This window comes from Salmo trutta, chromosome 22 (genome assembly GCF_901001165.1).
Source record: "Salmo trutta chromosome 22, fSalTru1.1, whole genome shotgun sequence".
NCBI classification, from domain to species: Eukaryota; Metazoa; Chordata; class Actinopteri; order Salmoniformes; family Salmonidae; genus Salmo; species Salmo trutta.
The window spans coordinates 1604414-1628609 of NC_042978.1; the positions used below are offsets into that span (position 1 = coordinate 1604414).

The following is a 24196-nucleotide window of genomic DNA, read 5'->3' on the forward strand; positions in this document are numbered from 1 at the left end:
AGTGGAATTATGTTTTTGAATTCTTTACAAATGAATTCAAAATGAAAAGCTGAAATGTCTTGAGTCAATAAGTATTCAACCCCTGTGTTATGGCTAGCCTAAATAAGCACATTTGTACTACTAAACTTAACAAGTTGCATGGACTCCCACTGTGTGCAAAAAGTGTTTAATCAAATCAAATTGTATTTGTCACATACGCCAAATACAACAGGTGTAGACCTTACAGTGAAATGCTCACTTACAAACCCTTAACCAACAATGCAGTTTGAATGACTACCTCGTCTCTGTACCCCACACATTTATCTGTGAAGTCCCTCAGTTGAGCAATGAGTTTCAAACACGGATTCAACCACAAAGACCAGGGAGGTTTTCCAATGCCTCACAAAGAAGGACACCTATTGGTAGATGGGTGAAGTTATTAATTACACTTCGGATGGTGTATCAATACACTCAGTCAGTAAAAGAATACAGGCATCCTTCCTGACTCAATTGGCAGAGAGGAAGGAAACCGCTCAGGGATTTCACAGTTAGAGTTTAATGGCTAAGATAGGATGAAACTGAAGATGGATCAATAACACTCTAGTTACTCCACAATACTAACCTAATTGACAGAGTGAAAAGTCTGTACAGAATATAAATATTTCAAAACATGCATCCTGTTTGCAAAAAGGCACTAAAGCAATTAACTTTTTGTCCTGAATACAAAGTGTTATGTTTGGGGCCAATCTAATAGACCACATTACTGAGTACCACTCTCCATATTTTCAAGCATAGTGGTGGCTGCACCATGTTATGGGTATGCTTGTAATCATTAAGAACAGGAGTTTTTCAGGACAAAAAAAGAAACAGAATGGAGCTAAGCACAGGCAAAATCCTAGAGGAAAGCCTGGTTCAGTATGCTTCCCACATACACTGAGATGAATTCACCTTTCAGCAGGACCATAACCTAAAACACAAGGCCAAATCTACACTGGAGTTGCTTACCAAAAATAAAGTGAATGTTTCTGAGTGGCCGAGTTACAGGTTTGACTTCAATCTGCTTGGAAATCTATGACAAGACCTGAAAATGGTTGTCTAGCAATGATGAACAACTAATGTGACAGAGTTTGAAGAATTAAGAAGCTCTTAAACCTTGTTCACACTGAAGGCCTTAATGCTCAAATCAGTTTTGTTTTTCAAATCCGTTTTGGACTACTGACTGTCCAAACAGCAAGTTACAAGTTACAAAATCTGATTTGTGTGTGTTCAGACAACAGTCATTTGCTGACATGGCTATGTAATTGCGGGTGTGTGCACAGTGGTGTAGGCTGATTGGGGGTGGTGCTCGAGCTTCCTATCACTCAGAAGTTATGTAGAAAGCTAAGGTGACACGGACATTTCCCAGTTGCTTTGAATGTTCAAAATCATAGTATAAGAACACTTTTAAAGCCTCAAAGGATATGATGATTTAACTTTCAAAACGAGCTAGTTAGCTACCACATGTTCTTGTCAAATTGTCAACAGAGTAGCTAGCGAGAAACAAGATATGCCAAATAACAGTCTAAAAACCACTTCTGTGCAAATAAATCAGATTTGATCGTTCAGACACAAGTCACATGGCCGGGAATCAGGAATAGGGAATATTTGTACACAGGAATATTTGTACCCAACGTCAAACCACCTACGAAGGTGGTTTGAAATGTGGCTTGAAATATCTGATTCCATATGCTTTTGGGGTGCTCAGACTGCAGTGAAAAAGAAAAGTATTCTAATCAGATATGCCCAAATAATGTGTCATTTCAAACTGCCAATGTGAACAAGACTTACGCAGAAAGACTCACAGCTGTATCACTGACTCAGGGGGTTGAATACTTATGTCATCAAGATACATTAGTGTTTTATTTGTAATTATATATATTTTTTTACAAATGTTAGAATTTTTACACTACATGGACAGAATATTTTGTGTAGATCGTTGACAAAAATAATATTATTAAATTCATTTTAATCCTACTTTGTAACACAACAAAATGTGGAAAAAGTCAAGGGGTGTGAGTACATTCTGAAGGCACTATATCTGATGTAAGCATGTATTGTTCCTGATTGAAACATTCCTTTTCTAGTAAAAACAAATTGACATAATTCTCAACATAATCTTGAGAACTATCAGAATTCTGATCGACAGGTTATCAAAGAAATAAATATACAGGTTGATAATTGAAAGATATGACAACATTTGTCAACTGACAGTTACTTGCGTAACTGCTAAAATGACAACAGGTAAGACCACCCTCTTTACAAAATCCTAGATCATAGCCAAATTCCACTCTTGCTGCAGACAAGGACACTACAGTACATCAGGAGACTGGAGGAGGCACAGACACCATGGCAACTACCTCAACTCAGGTACAGAACTTTTTATTTTTTAGGTTTGTATGTCTTGAGTCTAGTTTGCAATTCATGTTGTCTTGGTAACATTGGCCCATTAGATTTCTTCTACTAAGTATTTGTTGTGTGGGGTCAATGACCATTGAGCCAAACCGTTTTCTCTGTCTGACAATAGGGTGGTTACTTTCAACATAAAAAACTATTTGTTAATCCCCAACTTAAATCCATTAAACTTTTACCAAGCCTTAAATAATTGTCATAATTCATGGAATTTGTATTAAAGGTGCATTCCATAACATTTTCATGTGCAAATAGCTCTTACTGTCTATGATTGCTTTCTACTGTCTATACAAGCAACCCTTGAGTGGCGCAGGTACTGCAGGATTTTGTTCCAACTGGGCACCACACCTGACCAACTGAGTTATTTGATCAATTTGATCAGTTCAGTGATTGCCTAAATTCAACACACCCGGTCTTCCAGGTCAGTTAAATCAAGAGCATGAAGTGCCTGCGGCACTCCAGGACCAGCGTTGCCTACTCCTGGTCTATACGGTTTCTTTAGTCTATAATATACTATTTAGTAGTGTTGGGTTCTGAGAATATGAAATATAATTAGTCATGTCACTGAGGGAGAGAGGGTAAAGTATAATATTTACATTATGTCAGGATATGTTATTGTTAGCCATCAGGGATCCTCTGGGTGTTGAAGAGACACAGTCTGGTACCAATCACCATGACAGCCTTAAGTTGGGGAGGAGTGAGCACTTTGGTGTAGAGGTCAGGTCAGATGAAGTGAGGAAGAACAGATATCACTAAGGTTCTGTCTAGCAACAGAGATGCATTGGCTGTTCAGATGTGTAGGAGGAGACAGCAAAGGAGAAATGATTAAATATCAGTGCTTGTGTGAGTATGTCTTTGTCTAATGCAGCTGTGTTGACCCTCTGGGAAGAATAAACTTGGTTTAGGCTTTCATAGTGTCCGTCGAGTTTTTACTTTGAGAATTAGAACCTAACAGTAATGGAATAACATTTCTTGAGTGTCCGGCCCAATATAACGGAATACAGTATAACATGTTGATATGCCACAAATATCAGATCAATCAATGTTCCCTCTAAGCTGCACAGCTCCCCTTGGACTGCCACACAGAAGAAATATCAGCCAGCACAAAGAAGCAAGAGCTTGAACTTCACTCAACTTTCTAGAGTTCTCCCCTTTCACTCTACTGTGGGAAGGATGCTCGAATCAATGCAATATTAGCCACATTCAATGTAACAAACCAAAACAAAATGACCTATGCACAACTTAGTATGCAAAACTAACTATGCAAGACATTTTCTTGTAGCCGAGCGCATTGGAGTACAATTCTATTGCAATGACAGGCCTGACTCAGGCCCATACTCTACACAGACCAGCATGCCATAACCAATCAGAGCTGCAGTAGGCCTATATGCAAACAGCTATTGCCATATATGGATCTGTGCCATTCACTTTGAACTGGACTGTGCTAATTGCACTTTGTAGCCACTTGTGCACATTTGTTCATATTCTTTGCTAGTTACTGAGTTATTAGCCCAGTTATAGCTAATTTCTAGTCAACAATGGGGAAGTGGTTTCTTCCTACAGTATCACAACATGTGTGCATTTCTAGCCATCTTTGAAAAGCAAATCAGGTAAAGAGCTTTTTATATGTCTTAAAGTGTTGTATTTTGAGACGGTCTTGAATAAGCTAAGTAGCCAATAAGCAGGGGGTAGCATAATTTGGCTGTTTCTCTCTAATAATAGTTAGGTAATAATAATGATTTTTATTTCGTAAAGTGGTTTCTTGTATCAAACAACACAACATTTTCAGTCACCTTGTCTGTAGGACAAGTGGATAGACAGGTTAATGTCAAGCCCTGCATGTTTTTTTTGAAAAGTCTTTGATGGTAGGCCACTTTGGTGGGTCTACATTATGATCAAATAGTCACAGCAGCCTACTTGGCTGTGACCTAAAGCGAGTACAGCCTCAGTGTTCACAGTAAATGCGCGTCGGAAGTTGCACAGATTTTTATCAAGTTTCCGCTCAGCAGATCTGAAATTTGCTCAGTGCCAAAAATGTTTTGAGGGAACATTGGTTACAATGTCTACTGAATAAAAACGATCAACTTCATTTTTGTTTTAAAAGCATCTTTGAGATTCTTCTTGTAATGAAAAGCGGTATATCAATTAAATGTATAATTATCATTATCACTGTCACAGCACTTTGTGCAACCAACCCCAATGTTCTGACGTTTCTGTAGAATGTGGAGTTTGTGCGGACCGGCTACGGCAAGAATCTGGTCAAGGTGCTGTATATCAGACGAGAGGGAACTCACCACTACATCACTGAGCTGACGGCTAATGTGGAGCTCACCCTCAAGTCCCGCAAGGACTACTTGACCGGTGACAACTCGGACATCATCCCTACTGACACTGTCAAGAACACTGTCCATGCACTGGCTAAGCTGAAGGGAGTACGTGGTTGTGCACTCACACCAGATACATAGAAAGAGTTTAAAGGTTTGGGAAGACAGCTATGATCATCTGAAAAGTAGATGGCAGAATGCTGAATGAATGAAAGCACTGCAAATGGAATGGGTAGCCAAAATGTCTTAGTGATATAGTTCACTTCAATATCAGTTTGTTAGACACCCCTAAAGGGTGGTCTAATATCAAGGTGAGTGCATTTCTCTAACCTGGAACCAGCCTGATTGCAGCGCTAATCTTTCTAAGAGGTTCCACCATGCTAGCATTTCTCATACTCTGTTGTGTAAATTCAACAAAAATGCATCAGTCTCACTTGAAATGGAAAGATAGGCAACATTTTATTTCATATATTTATGTCTTTCCAACTGACTTTAATACAGGAAACCTCAGTGATAGTACGTTTGTGTTTTGTTTAGGTTTTGACCATAGAGCAGTTCGCCATGGACATCAGCAAACATTTCCTGACAGCTTTCAAACATGTGACCAGGGTAAACGTGAAGATTGAGGAGGCACCGTGGAGGAGACTGGAGAAGGTACAGTAGAATAAGGCTGGATTCAAAATCCAAAACACAAAGCCTTTCTTTGACGACTTGCCCTCATACATCTTAAGGGTCTAGATAGGTGAAGAAATAGGGTGCAATCAACATTTAGTCTATTGGGGTGTGAAATAGGTTGCGATATCACCATACCGCCAACACTTCAGTCCCTTCAGCTCTGCAGGGACACTTTTCGAGGGGAGAAGGAAGTTGTTTGGAATGACGTCTATGATATAGATACACTTTTGGATGTGAGCCCTGTGTATACTCTGTAAAAGTATACATGGATTAAGTGACATTTAATAGTGATGCGTTTAAATGAGGCTCGTCTTTCTTGCACAGAATGGTGTCGAGCATGTACATGCATTCATCTACAGCCCTGAATCCTGGCGCTTCTGTGAAGTCGAACAGAATCTTAATGGTGAGCAAAACACACATAAAGTTGATTTGTCACAGACATACTCAAGATTGAATGAAAATGTCACAGTACCGTAATGTCTTATTTCAAGCATGTCTTATTTCAAGCATATAGAACTAGTGAGCTAATAACATCACTTTACATACTAGAACACTTTGTGAAAGATATCTTACCATCAGAATCTACCTTTAGCACATGAACAAATTATTATCAAATCTCTATGAAGCTAAAATGTATGAAGGTTTACTTTGAATGATGAGTGGTGAACCTAAAAGCAACGTCATATTCATTAGGCACCAGACTGAAGAAAATTCTCTGAAACTGAGTAAAACAGGGAGGTACAACCTTTACTCCAATTAAGCTAGCTAGCATGAATGCCAGCCACTACTAGCTAGTTAGCTGGCTGTACAACAACCACAATGCTGCTCTGGAGAGGTCACTGGATGGCAGTTCAAATATCACAGCTAGCTAGCTAGATATTTTGCTTGCTAAAAAATGCTGTGTAATCATGTGTGAAATTAACTCTCAAGAACCCAAGCCCATACAGCAGTCAGTAGGGCAAGGGTGAAATGCTATAGCTACTGTAACTAGCTTTCCTATTCTGTATGGACTTCCATGTGGTCATTGAGTGCTAGCTACCTGACTAGTTACTAGTTGTCTGTAAACAAAGCTACAGACTCATCGCCATGGCTGGAAGAGGCAGGGGTCAACCTGACCATCAACCTGGAGGACTTGGGCATAGGAAGGGGAGACAGCATGCCCCCCACCACCTTTAAGCCCTCACCCCTCTTCCTTCCATTCCAGTCCAGCCTGTGCCCCGGCTGGCCATGCTTTCCACCTAACTACCCCTACTGCATTCAACAGCACTGCACCCTCCACAGCTACTCGCCCAAGCCTCCCCCATTTCTCCTTCTCCCAAATCCATTCAGCTGATGTTCTGAAAGAGCTGCAAAATCTGGACCCCTACAAATCAGCTGGGCTTGACAATCTGGACCCTTTCTTTCTAAAATTATCTGCCGAAATTATTGCAACCCCTATTACTAGCCTGTTCAACTTCTCTTTCGTGTCGTCTGAGATTCCCATAGATTGGAAAGCAGCTGCTGTCATCCCCCTCTTCAAAGGAGGTGACACTTTTGACCCAAATTGCTACAGACCTATATCCATCCTACCCTGCCTTTCTAAGGTCTTCGAAAGCCAAGTCAACAAACAGATTACCGACCATTTCGAATCCCACTGCACCCTCTCCGCTATGCAATCTGGTTTCAGAGCTGGTCATGGGTGCACCTCAGCCACGCTCAAGGTCCTAAACGACATCGTAACCACCATCGATAAGAAACAATACTGTGCTGCCGTATTCATTGACCTGGCCAAAGCTTTTGACTCTGTTAATCACCACATCCTCATCGGCAGACTCAGTAGCCTTGGTTTCTCAAACGATTGCGTCGCCTGGTTCACCAACTACTTCTCTGACAGAGTTCAGTGTGTCAAATTGGAGGGCCTACTGTCCGGACCTCTGGCAGTCTCTATGGGGGTACCACAGGGTTCAATTATTGGGCCAACTCTTTTCTCTGTATACATCAATGATGTTGCTTTTGCTGCTGGTGAATCTCTGATCCACCTCTACGCAGACGACACCATTCTGTATACTTCTGGCCCTTCTTTGGACACTGTGTTAACAACCCTCCAGACGAGCTTCAATGCCATTCAACTCTCCTTCCGTGGTCTCCAAATGCTCCTAAACACAAGTAAAACTAAATGCATGCTCTTCAACCGATCGCTGCCTGCACCTGCCCGCCTGTCCAGCATCACTTCTCTGGACGGTTCTAACCTAGAATTTGTGGACAACTACAAATACCTAGGTGTCTGGTTAGACTGTAAACTCTCCTTCCAGACTCACATCAATCATCTCCAATCCAAAGTTAAATCTAGAATTGGCTTCCTATTTCGCAACAAAGCATCCTTCACTCATGCTGCCAAACATACCCTCGTAAAACTGACCATCCTACCAATCCTCGACTTCGGCGATGTCATTTACAAAATAGCCTCCAATACCCTACTCAACAAGCTGGATGCAGTCTATCACAGTGCCATCCGTTTTGTCACCAAAGCCCCATATACTACCCACCACTGCAACCTGTATGCTCTCGTTGGCTGGCCTTCGCTTCATAATCGTCGCCAAACACATTGGCTCCAGGCCATCTACAAGACCCTGCTAGGTAAAGTCCCCCCTTATCTCTGCTCACTGGTCACCATAGCAGCACCCACCTGTAGCACGCGCTCCAGCAGGTATATCTCTCTGGTCACCCCTAAAGCCAACTCCTCCTTTGGTCGTCTCTCCTTCCAGTTCTCTGCTGCCAATGACTGGAACGAACTACAAAAATCTCTGAAACTGGAAACACTTATCTCCCTCACTAGCTTTAAGCACCAGCTATCAGAGCAGCTCCCAGATCACTGCACCTGTACATAGCCCAAACTACTACCTCTTCCCCTACTGTATTTATTCATTTTATTTATTTTGCTCCTTTGCACCATATTATTTATATTTTAACTTTGAACTTTCTTCAAACTACAAATCTACCATTCCAGTGTTTTACTTGCTATACTTTATTTACTTTGCCACCATGGCCTTTTTTGCCTTTACCTCCCTTATCTCACATAATTTGCTCACATTGTATATAGTCTTATTTTTTTCTACTGCATCATTGATTGTATGTTGTTTTACTCCATGTGTAACTCTGTGTTTTTGTATGTTGTCGAACTGCTTTGCTTTATCTTGGCCAGGTCGCAATTGTAAATGAGAACTTGTTCTCAACTTGCCTACCTGGTTAAATAAAGGTGAAATAAAAAAATAAAAAAACATTTGAAAAAAGACAGGAGAGGAGGTGGAGTACATGCTGGCTCTGAAACAGGAGCTGAGGGCCGCCAACAAGACCCTGCCTTTCTACATCAGACGGGCTGCTCCCAAAAGAGATGTCGATCGCTACTCTGATAAGCGCCAGAGCCGAGAGCCCAAGGACAGTGCCATCGAGTGGAGCTCAGACTGGAGCAGATTGCCTAAAGAGCTTTGCATTAAAGTGAAGAAAGCCTCTGGCTAAAAGACATCCACCCCAAGTTAAACGGCCAAAGAAACCTCTTGTGGGAAAAGAGCAGATTCTCACCAAGCTGGAGACTCTCGAAAAGAAAGAAGAGGCGGCGAACTCTGAGGAAGATGGGGAGGAAAAGAAGACAAACAAGGAAGACGAACAGGCAGAGGAAGACTTTGAAGAGGATACTGACTACATCATGTCTTACTTTGACAACAGAGAGGAGTTTGGAGGGGACAGCGATGACAACACGGACGAAGCTACTTACTGAGAGACCTACTTACTGAGAGACCGTGCTGATAACACTAAATAGACTAGAAGAGGAGGCCTTATTTAATCCTCACTGTGGACGCAGTTACAGTATTTTAATTACTTGTGGAGTCACTGGCCATGATGACAAAGACATTAAAGGGTTGCTGCTATTCAGCCTTGACAGCTATAGTCTAAAACATGGAAAGAATGGTGGAAACTGTTGCTAAATGAAGATGTCTAGAGCGAATACACAGGCTTGTTGTATGTTTGTGGTTTAAAGTGCCAAAGATACTAATTAGTCATGCTGACTGTTCCCCTTTCTTCAGCTATGTTGAGGTAGTAACGGGAGCTGATTTATTTACAGGCCATTGTTGCCTTTTATAACTTCAATAATAGATTTTATGGTTTTAATGAACAAATAATCCGCAATTGCAGTGATCTGGGTTTTTTTGAGTAAAGGCATGTTTTAGAGAAAGGTATTTTAGCTTTTACAGTTCCTTGGTGTAACAATATTTTTTTTAAGTGTATACGACAAAGGTTTTAATTACAGTTTTCAATGTCTTAGCAAATTGAAAAATGACCTTTGTTCATTTTAAATATTTTATTTCTGTAATGTGACATTTCTGTTATGCGATTTGAAAATGTGAAAGTGTTGAATTTGATTCTCTAAATACATTTTAAAGAACCCTAGCAAATAGTTGTGGTTTGTATCAACCAGCAGATGGCATATTACTCCAAGGCAAATCAAGGGGTGGTTTATGTTCACTTTGTGTATTTTGTAGGTTATGCAGAAAACAAAAGAAGTATTCACCATTGCCAAGTAAAGGGCAATTTATAGTGGTGAGCACCCAGAATGTTTTTTTTCTTCCTCTAATTCTACCCTTGAAATAGTGTGATCCTCCATTTCATTCAACAGGGTTTAACATGCTGCCGTCCACGGCGAAAAGAAAACCCTTGAAATCCAAACCTAATCTAGGGGCAGAAAGTTTCCATTGCATGACTAGCATTAAAAAAAGGCATTGTTTATTTTTTTACTCCCAAGTCTTCTGCTCTCTTACCATTGGATTTTGATAAATTCTCATCCAAACAACCTTAATAACACTTAAACGGGGCGGCAGGTAGCCTCAAGGTTAAAGTGTTGGGCCAGTAACTGAAAGGTCTTTACAATCCCAAAGCTGACAAGTTGAAAAATCTGTCGCTGTGCCCTTGTGCAAGGCACTTGCCACTAATTGCTCTAGGGACACTAGACAATGGTGACCCTGGTTGTGGCCCCACTTCCTGCGGGTGTCTCAGGTTTTTTTTTTCTATTACATACTTGTGCATAACAGGACAAATATAGGCCCTCCCCTCAAATAATAATAATTATTACTATAAAAAACACAGTGCACAGTCTGTTTACTACTCATTTAATCAAAATTCATAGATCGGCAGGTAAGGGTGCTCTCGAGCGGCTAGATGTTCTTTACCATTCTGCCATCAGATTTGCCACCAATGCTCCTTATAGTACACGTCACTGCACTCTACTCCTCTGTAAACTGGCCATCTCTGTATACCCGTCGCAAGACCCACTGGTTGACGCTTATTTATAAAACCCTCTTAGGCCTCACGCCCCCTATCTGAGATATCAACTGCAGCCCTCATCCTCCACATACAACACCCGTTCTGCCAGTCACATTCTGTTAAAGCTCCCCAAAGCACACACATCCCTGGGTCGCTCCTCATTTCAGTTCGCTGCAGCTAGCAACTGGAACGAGCTGCAACATACACTCAAACTGGACAGTTTAATCTCAATCTTTTCATTCAAAGACTCAACCCTGGAAAATAAAATAAAAATTAGAAACAGGGATTTTCATTTTCCATTGCAAAATGCTTTAAAACATGTTTTTGTTGTTTGCCCTAATGAACACAACCCTGGTCTTTACCTCTGTGACCTTCCCCCACAGAGAGCCCTATTCTTCACAGTGGCGTGAAAAACATGAAGGTGCTGAAGACCACTCAGTCTGGCTTCGAGTGCTTCTTCCGAGACCGCTTCACCACTCTACAGGAGGTCAAGGACAGGTGTTTCTGTACCTCTGTCTACGCCAGGTGGCGCTACAACAAGGTCCAGAATGTCGACTTTGACAGCGCATGGTAATTCCCTGAGTTAATGACCTGTGTAAAAGAACAGTTAAGTTCATTAATACTGTACATAGTGCCCCATAATACTCTTGACCTAACACCGGTGATATGTAAAACGGATATCATTTACACGTTGGAAACAAAGCTGTCGATTAACCTTTTACTGCAGTGGGCTAAATCAGGGTCACACAGAGGGATTCTTGGTACTCTTAAACAAATCTACTTTGAAACAAAAGTAAGCTGTAAGGTGGCGCCGACAGACATGGCATCTCTGCTTCTATCTCCTAAGCAACTTTGCAGTATTTACATTTTTTGTACATTATTAGCTCAGAAAGTTTGTTGTGTTATTACATACAGCCGGAAATAACTTTTGGATATCAGAGCGGCGGTAACTCACCAGCATTGCGACCAGGAATACAACTTTCCCGAATTGGATCCTTTGTTTTCACCCCCCGGGGCAATTGAACTTACCCCAGAGGCTGCTCCAAGACACCACCGGCGGAGAAGAGGTATTTGGAGTGGACTTCTAGTCCAATTCAGGAGGCGTGCACACCATCCACCACTTCCGAGTATATTACTCGCTAATGGTCAGTCTCTGGACAATAAAGTAGACAAGCTCAGGGTGAGGATCTCCTTCCAGAAAGACATCAGGGACTGTAACATACTCTGTTTCACGGAATCATAGCACTCTCGGGAAATACTGTCCCCGTCAATACAGCCAGCTGGGTTCTCAGTTCATTGTGCAGACAGGAATAAAGAACTCTCTGGGAAGAAGAAAGGTGGTGGTGTATGTTTCATGATTAACTATTCATGGTGTGATTGTGATAACATACAGAAACTCAATTTATTTTGTTCACCCAACCTAGAATACCTCACAATCAAATGCTGACCGTATTACCTCCCAAGAGAATTCTCTTCGGTTTTAGTCATAGCCGTGTTTATTCCTCCTCAAACCGATACCTCTACGGCCCTCAAGGAACTACATGGGATTTTATGCAAACTGGAAACCACATATCCTGATTTACTGTAGTTGGGGATTTTAACAAGAAAATGTGTTAATTTCTTCGCCCGCTTTGAGGATAACACAGTGCCACCCACGTGGCTCGCTCCCAAGGACTGTGGGCTCTCATTCTCCGTGGCTGACGTGAGTAAGACATTTAAGCGTGTTAACACTCGCAAGGTTGCCGGCCCAGATGGCATCCATAGCCACGTTTTCAGAGCATGCGTAGACTAGCTTGCTGGAGTTTTTACGGACATATTCAATCTCTCCATTTCCCAGTCTGCTGTCCGCACTTGCTCCAAGATGTTCACCATTGTTCCTGTACTCCCTAGACCCACTTCAATTTGCTTACCGCCCCAATAGTTCCACAGACGATGCAATCGCCATCGCACTGCACACTGCCCTATCCCATCTGGAGAAGTGGAATACCTACGTCAGAATGCTGTTCATTGACTATAGCTCAGCCTTCAACACCATAGTACCCTCCAAGCTCATCATTGAGCTCGGGGCCCTGGGTTTAAACCCTGCCCTGTGCAACTGGGTCCTGGACTTTCTGACGGGCAGACCCCAGGTGGTGAAGGTAGGAAACAGCACCTCCACTTCACTGATCCTCAACACCGTGGGCCCCACAAGAGTGCGGGCTCCCTGTTCACCCATGACTGAGTGGTCATGCACGCCTCCAACTTGTGAAATAATGAACAAACTGATAAGCTAGGGGAAATATTCAATATTCTACTCTTTTTTGCAGGAACTCTGTCAAGGAAACAATAATTGAGAAGTTTGCTGGCCCATACGATCGTGGAGAGTACTCTCCCTCTGTGCAGAAAACCCTCTACGACACACAGGTCATAGTCCTGGATAGGGTGCCTGAGGTAGGTTCACGCAGAACAAACAAGAAGTCACTTTATGTCCAACATGATGGACATTCCACTCCAAAATGAAAGTTTGTCTGATGTTTTCAAACCTTTAAAGTAGTAGTGTTCTGTTGAGATAAATCCATGTCCTAGGTCATCTGTTTTATAGATCATAGCAATGTAAACGATATGCCACAATCAAAAATGAAATGGAAAATATAAGCACTGTGTAATTTGTAGATATGTGGGGCTTATCTTTTCCGTTCATTTAGGCATATAGCTAGATCTACACAACTGATGTCGAGGGATCTGTCATCTTGACATTAGGCTACTTTTGAGGTCTGAAAACACTGTCAATTTTGTATTTGGGCTTGTAAAGTCCCTTTAATCTGACTCTGACTGAAGCTAGAGTGGCAAACTGCATGCTGATAAAGCCTATCTGCCCTCTTCCTCTAGTTTAGGGACAGTATATAGCCTAACTCTCACACACTCACATGCACACATGCATACACACTTTTAAACAAAACAAATAGTGTTTGTTTTTTTCGTGATTACTGATCAATTCATTTATACATGTATAATTATTAGGTTTTGTTATTTGCCTTCCAACCATACCTGCACAAGTATTTAAAAAATAATAATATTGGTATTGTCTATCACTTGTTTTTCCTTGGTGCAAATAAATACAACTATTCATAAAGAATCTCAGAGTAGGAGTGCTGATGTGGGATCAGATTATCCCCCTGTCCATGCTATATCAATCATTATGATCAAAAAGGGGAAACCTAGATCAGCACTCCTACTCAGAGACGCTTTAAGAATACGGGCCCTTGTTTCAAAACACTAAGCGTTACTGGGTATGTCTGTTTCAGGTTGAAGAGATTGAGATAGTCATGCCTAACCAACATTATTTCACCATTGATATGACAAAAATGGGTCTCACCAACAACAATGAAGTGAGTTGCAACCGGAGAGATACTTAGATGGCCTGTTGCTTCGAGTCGATGCTTCTCCTTGACCTACCTTTAAGGAAGAGATTGAAAGAAACTGATTTGTTATGCGTTCTTCCTCTATTTAAATTTTTTTTTACACTAAATTGCATATTGGAAAACTTTTTAAAAAGTGTGATGTTACAACTATTACTACAACAGTTGGCAGCATTTCTATGACTTAACAACTTCATCACCACTGGTTGCTCACTGTGGGTTGAATATCTAGTTAACGCAGTGCCTTTTTCTTCAAGGTTCTTCTGCCATTGGACAATCCTTCAGGGAACATCATGGGCACAGTACGCAGGAAGCCGCAAGCAAAGCTATGAAAAGGAACACAAAGCTACCCGAAAAGACTTTAATCACAGTGATAACAAAACAATAATTAATGTCCCACCAAACACAACATACTGATCAATCTACAGGGTTGTGTTCATTAGGCACCAAACGGAAAGAAAAACAAACTGAAACGGGAGGACTAACCTGTCCACTTTTTTCTCTGTTGCAAATGTATTTCCATTGCGTGCCCTAATGAACACTACCTAGGCACATGTTAAGTGAAGTAAAACATGTACAAAGCTGTATCCTTGCCAACAATATTACTTCCCTGAAATTACAAACACACAAGTTTGTTCATGTTCTCCAATTAAGAATTTCAAGTGTAGAAAGTGATTCACCCCACATGGTAAATCTTATCCTAAAGACGAGTCAAGGTGAAACTTTTGGTTTACACCAATTGCAATTGATCAAATAATAGTGTGTGCAATTACATATAAATCATATTTTATAAGACAACAAATATAAATATACAGATGAAGTCAGAGGTTTACATATACCTTAGCGAAATACATTTCAACTCAGTTTTTCACAATTCCTGACATTTATTCCTCGTAAAAATTCCCTGTTTTAGGTCAGTTAGGATAACCACTTTATTTTAAGAATGTGAAATGTCAGAATAATAGTAGAGAGAATTATTTATTTCAGCTTTTATTTCTTTCATCACATTCCCAGTGGGTCAGAAGTTTACATACACTCAATTAGTATTTGGTGGCATTGCCTTTAAATTGTTTAACTTAGGTCAAACGTTTCGGGTAGCCTTCCACAAGCTTCCCACAACAAGTTGGGTGAATTTTGGCCCATTCCTCCTGACAGAGCTGGTGTAACTGAGTCAGGTTTGAAGGCCTCCTTGCTCACACACGCTTTTTCAAATTTTCTATAGGATTGAGGTCAGGGCTTTGTGATAGCCACTCCAATACCTTGACTTTGTTGTCCTTAAGCCATTTTACCACAACTTTGGAAGTATGCTTGGGGTCATTGTTTATTTGGAAGACCCATTTGCGACCAAGATTTAACTTTCTGACTGATTCCTTGAGATGTTGCTTCAATATATCCACATAATTTTCCTCCCTCATGATTCCATCTATTTTGTGAAGAGCACCAGTCCCTCCTGCAGCAAAGCACCCCCACAACATGATGCTGCCACCCCCGTGCTTCACGGTTGGGATGGTGTTCTTCGGCTTGCAAGCCTCCCCCTTTTTCCTCCAAACATAACAATGGCCATTATGGCCAAACAGTTATATTTTTGTTTCATCAGACCAGAGGACATTTCTCCAAAAAGTACAATCTTTGTCCCCATGTGCAGTTGCAAACCGTAGTCTGGCTTTTTTTTATGGTGGTTTTGGAGCAGTGGCTTCTCCCTTGCTGAGCAGCCTTTCAGGTTATGTAGATATAGGACTTGTTTTATTGTGGATATAGATACTTTTGTACCTGTTTCCTCCAGCATCTTCACATGGTCCTTTGCTGTTGTTCTAGGATTGATGTGCACTTTTCACACCAAAGTACATTCATCTCTAGGAGACAGGACGTGACTCCTTCGTGGGTGGTATGACGGCTGCGTGGTCCCATGGTGTTTATACTTTTGTTTGTACAGATGAACGTGGTACCTTCAGGCATTTGAAAATTGCTCCCAAGGATGAACCAGACTTGAGGAGGTCTACAGTTTTTTTCTGAGGTCTTGGCTGATTTCTTTTAATTTTCCCATGACGTCAAGCAAAGAGGCACTGAGTTTGAAGGTAGTCCTTGAAATACATCCACAGGTACACCTCCAATTGACTGAAATAATTATCAATTAGCATATCAGAAGCTTCTAAAGCCAAGACATTTTCTGGGAGTTTCCAAAGCTGTTTTAAAGGCACAGTCAACCTAGTGCACAGTATGTAAACTTCTGACCCACTGAAATTGTGATACAATAAGTAAACTAATCTGCCTGTAAACAATTGTTGGAAAAATGACTTGTGTCATGCACAAAGTAGATGTCCTAACCGACTTCCCAAAATTATAGTTTGTTAACAAGAAATTTGTGGAGTGGTTGAAAAACAAGTTTTAATGACTCCAACCTAAGTGTATGTAAGCTTCCAACTTTAATTGTAAGTAAAAATACTTTAAAGTACTCCTTAAGTAGTTATTTGGGGTATCTGTACTTTACGATTTATATTTTTGACAACTGACTTTTATTACGTACTTTTTACTCCATACATTCTCCTTGACACCCAAAAGTACTCGTTATATTATACATGCTTAGCAGGACAGAAATGGTCCAATTCACGCACTTCTCAAGAGAACATCCCTGATCAATTTACCATAATGACAAAGTGAAAACATGTTAGAGATGTTTGAAAATGTATAAAAAATAAAAACAATTACCCTATTTGCATAAGTATTCAGATCCTTTGCTATGAGACCTGAAATTTAGCTCAGGTACATCCTTTTTCCATTGGTCATCCTTGATATGTTTCTACAACTTTATCGGAGTCCACCTGTAGTAAATTCAATTGATTGGGCATTTGGAAAGGCATACACCTGTCTATATAAGGTCCCACAGTTGACAGTAAATGTCAGAGAAAAAACCAAGCCATGAGGTCGAAGTAATTGTCCGTAGAGCTCCGAGACAGGATTATGTCAAGGCACAAATCTGGGGAAAGGTACCAACACATTTTTGCAGCATTGAAGGTCCACAGAAACACAGTGGCCTCCATCATTCTTAAATGGAAGAAGTTTGGAACCATCAACACTCTTCCTAGAGCTGGCCGCCTGTCCAAACTGAGCAATCGAGGGAGAAGGGCCTTGGTCAGGGAGGTGACCAATAACTCGATGGTCACTCTGACAGAGCTCCAGAGTTCCTCTGTGGAGATGGGAGAACCTAGCAGAAGGACAACCATCTCTGCAGCACTCCACCAATCAGGTCGTTATCGTAGAGTGGCCAGACAGAAGACACTCCTCAGTAAAAGACACAAGACAGCCCTAAAGGACTCTCAGACCATGAGAAACAAGATTCTCTGGTCTGATGAAACCAATATTGAGCTATTTGGCCTGAATGCCAAGTGTCACATCTGGAGGAAACCTGGCACCATCCCTACGGTGAGGCATCGTGGTGGCAGCATCATGCTGTGGGGATGTTTTTCAGCGGCAGGGACTGGGAGACTAGTCAGGATTGAGTGAAAGATAAATGGAGCAAAGTACAGAGGTCCTTGAGGAAAACCTGCTCCAGAGCGCTCAGGACCTCAGACTGGGGCGAAAGGTTCACCTTCCAAAAGGACAACGATGTCTTGTGCGTCTTGTTTGTTGAAGAAAAAAATCTTTGTCTAATCCGAGGTGAGTGATCGCTGTCCTGATATCCAGAAGCTCTTTTTTACCATAAGATACAGTTGCAGAAACATTATGTACAAAATAAGTTACAAATAATGGCAAAAAAAGAACACATAATAGCACAATTGGTTGGGCGCCCGTAAAACTGATGCCATTTCTTCCGGCGCCATCTGTTAACAAATTATTCTGGCCCCATAACTAACAAAATGGATATAATTAATGCATTTAATCCACATTTTATTTCTGCACGTTATATATTTGAGAGAAATTCTAAGCCAACTCTATGTAAGGGTGATGTGGATGGAGGCGAATTGTTAAATGATATTCACAATGTTGGTCAGGCTTCTTTCTCATATAAAGAAGTCCTTGATGACTTGTTATGTCTAGACATTAAGACATCTAAAAGGGCTGACCTTTTATTTTTTATTTATTTTTTAATTCGTTAGCAGTTTGAGAGGAAAGTAACAATAACAGAAAACAAACAAAAGTAAACAACAACCATATGCATAAACACAGCAACAGCACAGCCTCCACATATCTGAAAGTATTAAACTATTTATTTTAGAGCTCTCTTTACTTGCATGCAACTTAACATAGGCTGGGTGTCTCCCCCAACACACTTTATTACATTTTAAGGGGCCAAATCCCAAAACGTCCCCTGAATCATGTTCCCTGTGAACTTGTTGAGAAAGGAGAGGATTTGATAGATGTCATAAATGTGGTTATAGCTCAGTTTTGAACTCTGATAGCGTAGGTGGAAGTTTCATCATATTGCCTTTAACCCATCTGTACTTGACTTTTCCTAAATATGTGTATTTTACAGTCTAGCACTACTTTGAGATAAATATCATGAAAGACAAACACTTTCTGAACATTTCTATCTCAAAGCTCCGTGACGGTCATGGCGCTGTACATATTTAACAGTGGAATATACTGTACGATGAGTGCTTATACATTGAAAAAGCGATTCAGTTTGGTTATATTTCACTGACAAGCTCAACTTTGCCGTTATACTTGTTTGATTATTGGGGGGGACTAAGCATTTAAGTGGCTTTTATAAACATCCTTAGACTGCGCTGGAGAGAACCTGTCAGGCTCAGAGGTTTGTATTTCCATGTAGAAGATGGTAATTATTTAATGCAGTATAGCACTTTCTGATTAAGGGGACTGTTTATGGCTGTTTTAACTTTAATTGTCTATATCGAACATGTATGTTATTGTGTGTCACTCACTGTCAATACACTGTTGTTGCCAGATGGAAAAGACTGCTCCCTGACTTTTGTGGCCCATGTACTGGGGAAGCCTTGTGTTCAGGGACACAGTGGTAAGCAAGGCTGCATTCAATATGTGTTCCTCCTGCATTGATGATTTTCAACTGAAACACTTTTCAATTCATCAGAAGAGTTAGATAATTGTGTGTCTCTTTCTGCAGGGTTGGTGACTGAGGTGCTGGCCCCTGGCTTCTCCACCTGCACCCGCTCAGACATGGTGTGGCAGAGGGTGTGCTGAAAGCTATTGGAGAATGTCCCGGAGTGCTGGCTGGAGAATGTGTTCACTGTGCTGGTGCAGGCTGTCAACAGGAAAGGAGAGATGGCTCGAGGTTATTTTTTTATTTAATTTTTTAATTTCACCTTTATTTAACCAGGTAGGCCAGTTGAGAACAAGTTCTCATTTACAACTGCAACCTGGCCAAGATAAAGCAAAGCAGTGCGACAAAAAAAAGCAACAGAGTTACAGATGGGATAAACAAACGTACAGTCAATAACACAATAGACAATCTGTATACAGTGTGTGCAAATTAAGTAAGGAGGTAAGGCAATAAATATGCAATAGTGGTGAAGTAATTACAATTTAGCAATTAACACTGGAGTGATAGATGTGCAGATGAGGATGTGCAAGTAGAAATACTGGTGTGCAGAAGAGCAGAAAAAACTAATATGGGGATAAGGTAGGTATTAGGTTGGATGGGCTATTTACAGATGGGCTGTGTACAGCTGCAGCGATCTGTAAGCTGCTCTGACAGCCGATGCTTGAAGTTAGTGAGGGAGATATACTGTAAGTCTCCAACTTCAGTGATTTTAGCAAATCGTTCCAGTCATTGGCAGCAGAGAGTAGGAAGGAAAGGTGGCCAAAGTAGGTGTTGGCTTTGGGGATGAACAGTGAAATATACCTGCTGGAGTCCGTGCAACGGGTGGGTGTTGCTATGGTGACCAGTGAGCTGAGATAAGGCGGAGCTTTACCTAGCAAAGACTTATAGATGACCTGGAGCCTGTGGGTTTGGCGGCGAATATGTAGCGAGGACCAGCCAACGAGAGCATACAGGTCGCATTGGTGGATAGTATATGGGGCTTTGGTGACAAAACAGATGGCATTGTGATAGACTGCATCCAATTTGCTGAGTAGAGTGTTGGAGGCTATTTTGTAAATGACATCGCCGAAGTCAAGGATCGGTAGGATAGTCAGTTTTACGAGGGTATGTTTAGCCTCTCTAGGGTAGGGGGCAGTATTTGCACGGCCAGATAAAAAACTTACCCGATTTAATCTGGTTATTACTACTGCCCAGAAACTAGAATATGCATATAATTGTTTGATTTGGATAGAAAACACCCTAAAGTTTCTAAAACTGTTTGAATGGTGTCTGTGAGTATAACAGAACTCATATGGCAGTCAAAACCCCGAGACAGATCGAAACAGGAAGTGGAATTCTGAATTGCGAACTGAACTTCATCACGTTTACTATTAATCACACCGTGAGCTATGGTTCATTGAGCACTTCCTATTGCTTCCACTAAATGTCCCCAGTCTTTACAAAGTGAGTTGAGTCTCCTACTGTGAAAACTGACACAATGACACGCTGTGGAACGTGGTCACACGGAGAGGGCCATCACCATTATGACGCCGGCGCCCCTGGTTACCCTCCCCTTTCGAAACGTTTTGAAACACAATGCAATCGTCCCCCTCGAATCTTATTGGAGCTCTCGTTGAAAAAGGCCCTACAGATTTATGTTATACAACGTTTGACATGTTTGAACGAACCTAAATAAGAAAAAAATGCATTTTGTTGAAAGAGTAGCCCCACGCACGTCGGAACTTTTGGTTCAGCCTTCAGAACGCGCTAACAACAACAAGCTAATGGAACATAAAGGATGAACTTTTTCGAACGAAAATACATTTGTTGTGGACCTGGGATTCCTGGAAGTGCCAAAGGATGAAGATAATCAAAGGTAAGGGATTATTGACAATAGTATACAAGACTAGAATTGATATGCGATTGTTCCAAGATGGCTAGCCTATTGCTATTGCTAGCCTATTGTTCTGAGTATCGCATCCCCTTTTATCGCAAAGTGTGATTACCCAGTAAAGTTATTTTTAAATCTGGCATTACAGGTGCTTTCAAGAGATATTCATCTATAAATCTTAGAATGACAATATTACATTTTAAAAATGTTTTCGAATAGTAATTTAGTAAATTGTAGCACTGTTTCACCGGATGCATTTGAGGGAAAATAGTTAGTCAACGTTACGTGCCGATGTAAAATGCTGTTTTTATATATAAATATGAACTTTATCGAACAAAAGAATGCATGCATTGTGTAACATGATGTCCTAGGTGTGTCATCTGATGAAGTTTGTAAAAGGTTAGTGCTGCATTTAGCTGTTTTTTGGTTATTTGTGATGCATGTGGTTGGTCGGAAAATGGCTATGTGGCTACTTTTACGATATGCTCCTCTAACATAATCTAATGTTTTGCTTTTGCTGTAAAGCCTTTTTGAAATCGGACAATGTGGTTCGATTAAGGAGAGGTGTATCTATAAAACGATATAATTTGAAAAAAAAAAGGAAAAAAAAAAGAATTATTACATTTTGTTATGCTAATGGCGATAGGATTTTTCGCTGGATGTCCGTCCCGCATACGTGACGGAGGCCGCACAGGGGTTAAAGTGACCAGTGTTCGATTCCTTAAAGTGGCCAGTGATTCCTAGTCTATGCCTATTGGAGCAGCAGCCTCTAATGTGCTAGTGATGGCTGTTTAACAGTCTGATGGCCTTGAGATAGACGCTGCTTTTCAGTCTTTCCGTCCCAGCTTTGATGCACCTGTACTGATCTCGCTCGGGTGGTTGATGTCCTTCATGAGCTTTTTGGCTTTCCTGTGACATCAGGTGCTGCTGGTGGCCTGGAGGGCGGGTAGTTTGACCCCGGTAATGTGTTGGGCAGACTGCACCACCCTCTGGAGAGCCTTGCGGTTGCGGGCGGTGCAGTTGCCGGCGGTGCAGTTGCCGTACAGCCCGACAGGATGCTTTCAATTGTGTATCTGTAAAACAAATGGCGGGTTTTAGGTGTCAAGCCAAATTTCTTTAGCCTCCTGAGGTTGAAGAGGCTCTGTTGTGCCTTCTTCACAACACTGTCTGTGTGGGTGGTCAATTTCAGATTGTCAGTGATGTGTATGCCAAGGAACTTAAAGCTTTCCACCTTCTCCTCTGCGGTCCCGTCGATGTTTCCTTTAGTCCACAAAAATCTCCTATGTTTTGTTGACATTGAGTGAGAGGTTTTTTTCCAGGCACCACACTCCCAGAGCCCTCACCTCCTCCCTGTAGGTTGTCTCATCATCGTTGGTAATCAAGCCTACTACTGTTGTGTTATCTGCAATTGAGTTGGAGGCGTGCTTGGCCACGCAGTCATGGGTGACCACGTGAAGCCGGTTTGGTCATCATGTAAGGATGACTTGGTTGTAAGTAGCAAAGTGTAAACACAGGTTGCATCAGAAACAAAATGGCCAGGGACAATGATTTAATGTTAGAGATGTCAAGTGTCACTGAACCTGGACAACTGCTGACCCTAGAGAAAAACCTAAGGAAATTGAATTGGGGAAGATTTCTCCCTCTATTTTGAGAAACACTGAACAAAAACTTACAATACATTTAAAAAAAAAATTATAAGTCAATTGAAACAAGTTCATTAGGTCCTAATCGATGGATTTTACGACTGGGAATACAGATATGGATTTGGTGGTTACAGACACCGTTTTTTTGTGTGTTTTGTTTAAAGGTAGGGGTGTGGATCAGAAAACCAGTCAGTATCTGGTGTGACCACCATTTTCCTCATGAGGTGCAACAGACAGATCTCCTTCGCAGAGTTGATCAGGCTGTTGGTTGTGGCCTGTGGAATGTTGTCCCACTCCTCTTCAATGGCTGTGCAAAGTTGCTGGATTTTGGCAGGAACTGGAACACGCTGTTGTACACGTCAACCCGTGTGCCATCGTGCCTAAATGTATTTTGTCCCCCTACACCAAACGCGATCACGAGACGCAGGTTAAAATATCAAAACAAACTCTGAACCAATGACATTAATTTGGGGACAGGTCGAAAAGCATTAAACATGTATGGCAATTTAGCTAGTTAGCTTGCACTTGCTAGCTAATTTGTCCTATTTAGCTAGCTTGCTGTTGCTAGCTAATTTGTTCTGGATATAAGCTGAGTTGTTATTTTACCAGAAATGCACTAGGTCCTCTACTCCGACAATTAATCCACACATAAAACGGCCAACCGAATCGTTTCTAGTCATCTCTCCTCCTTCCAGGCTTTTTCATCTTTGAACTTATATGGGGATCGTATCTAAACTTTCATAGTATTACCATGACAACCGGCAAAACAGTTCGTCTTTCAATCACCCACGTGGGTATAACCAATGAGGAGATGGCACGTGGGTACCTGTTTCTATAAACCAATGAGGAGATGGGAGAGGCAGGACTTGCAGCGTGATCTGCGTCAGAAATAGGAATGACTTCTATTTTAGCCCTTGGCATCGCAGACGCTCGTTGGCGTGCACAAGCAGTGTGCGTGCAATAATTGAATAACATGGATTTCTACATTTATTTTGCGACACTCGCGCACACGACGTGTCAGGTCTGGTCAGCATGTACGGCACTGCATCTCAGGGCTAGAGGCATCACTACAGACCCTGGTTCGATTCCAGGCTGTATCACAGCCGGCCATGATTGGGAGTCCTATAGGGCAGCGCACAGTTGGCCCAGCATCATCCGGGTTAGGGTTTGAACGGGGTAGGACGTCATTGTAAATAAGAATTTGTTCATAAACTGACTTTCCTAGTTAAATAAAAGGTTAAATAAAAAAAGATGCCAAACTGCAGTCAGGTCAAGACCCTGATGAGGACAACGAGCACGCAGATGAGCTTTCCTGAGACTGTTTCCAACAGTTTGTGCAGAAATTCTTTGGTTGTGCAAACCCACAATTTCATCAACTGTCAGGGTAGCGGGTCTCAGACAATCCCACAGGTGAAGAAGCCGAATGTGGAGGTCCTGGGTTGGCGTGGTTACATGTGGTTGTGAGGCCAATTGGACATACTGCCAAATTCTCTAAAATGTTCTAAGGGGCTTATGGTAGAGCAATGAACATTCAATTCTCTGGTAAT

The 24196-nt window shown here is 41.5% G+C and overlaps 1 protein-coding gene and 1 pseudogene across 1 annotated transcript; both read left to right on the forward strand.

Annotated features, from left to right (window-relative positions):
• The first annotated feature begins 2288 nt into the window (after window positions 1-2288).
• Window positions 2289-14885, forward strand: uox (urate oxidase). Its single transcript, XM_029706281.1, has 8 exons — window positions 2289-2385; window positions 4647-4859; window positions 5289-5405; window positions 5751-5829; window positions 11105-11291; window positions 13028-13151; window positions 14006-14089; window positions 14377-14885. The coding sequence occupies exons 1-8, from the start codon at window positions 2365-2367 to the stop codon at window positions 14449-14451; spliced, it is 900 nt and encodes a 299-aa protein (XP_029562141.1). The 5' UTR covers window positions 2289-2364; the 3' UTR covers window positions 14452-14885.
• On the forward strand, window positions 5836-9851 carry LOC115157934 (DNA-directed RNA polymerase III subunit RPC7-like; annotated as a pseudogene).
• Window positions 14886-24196: the final 9311 nt, after the last annotated feature.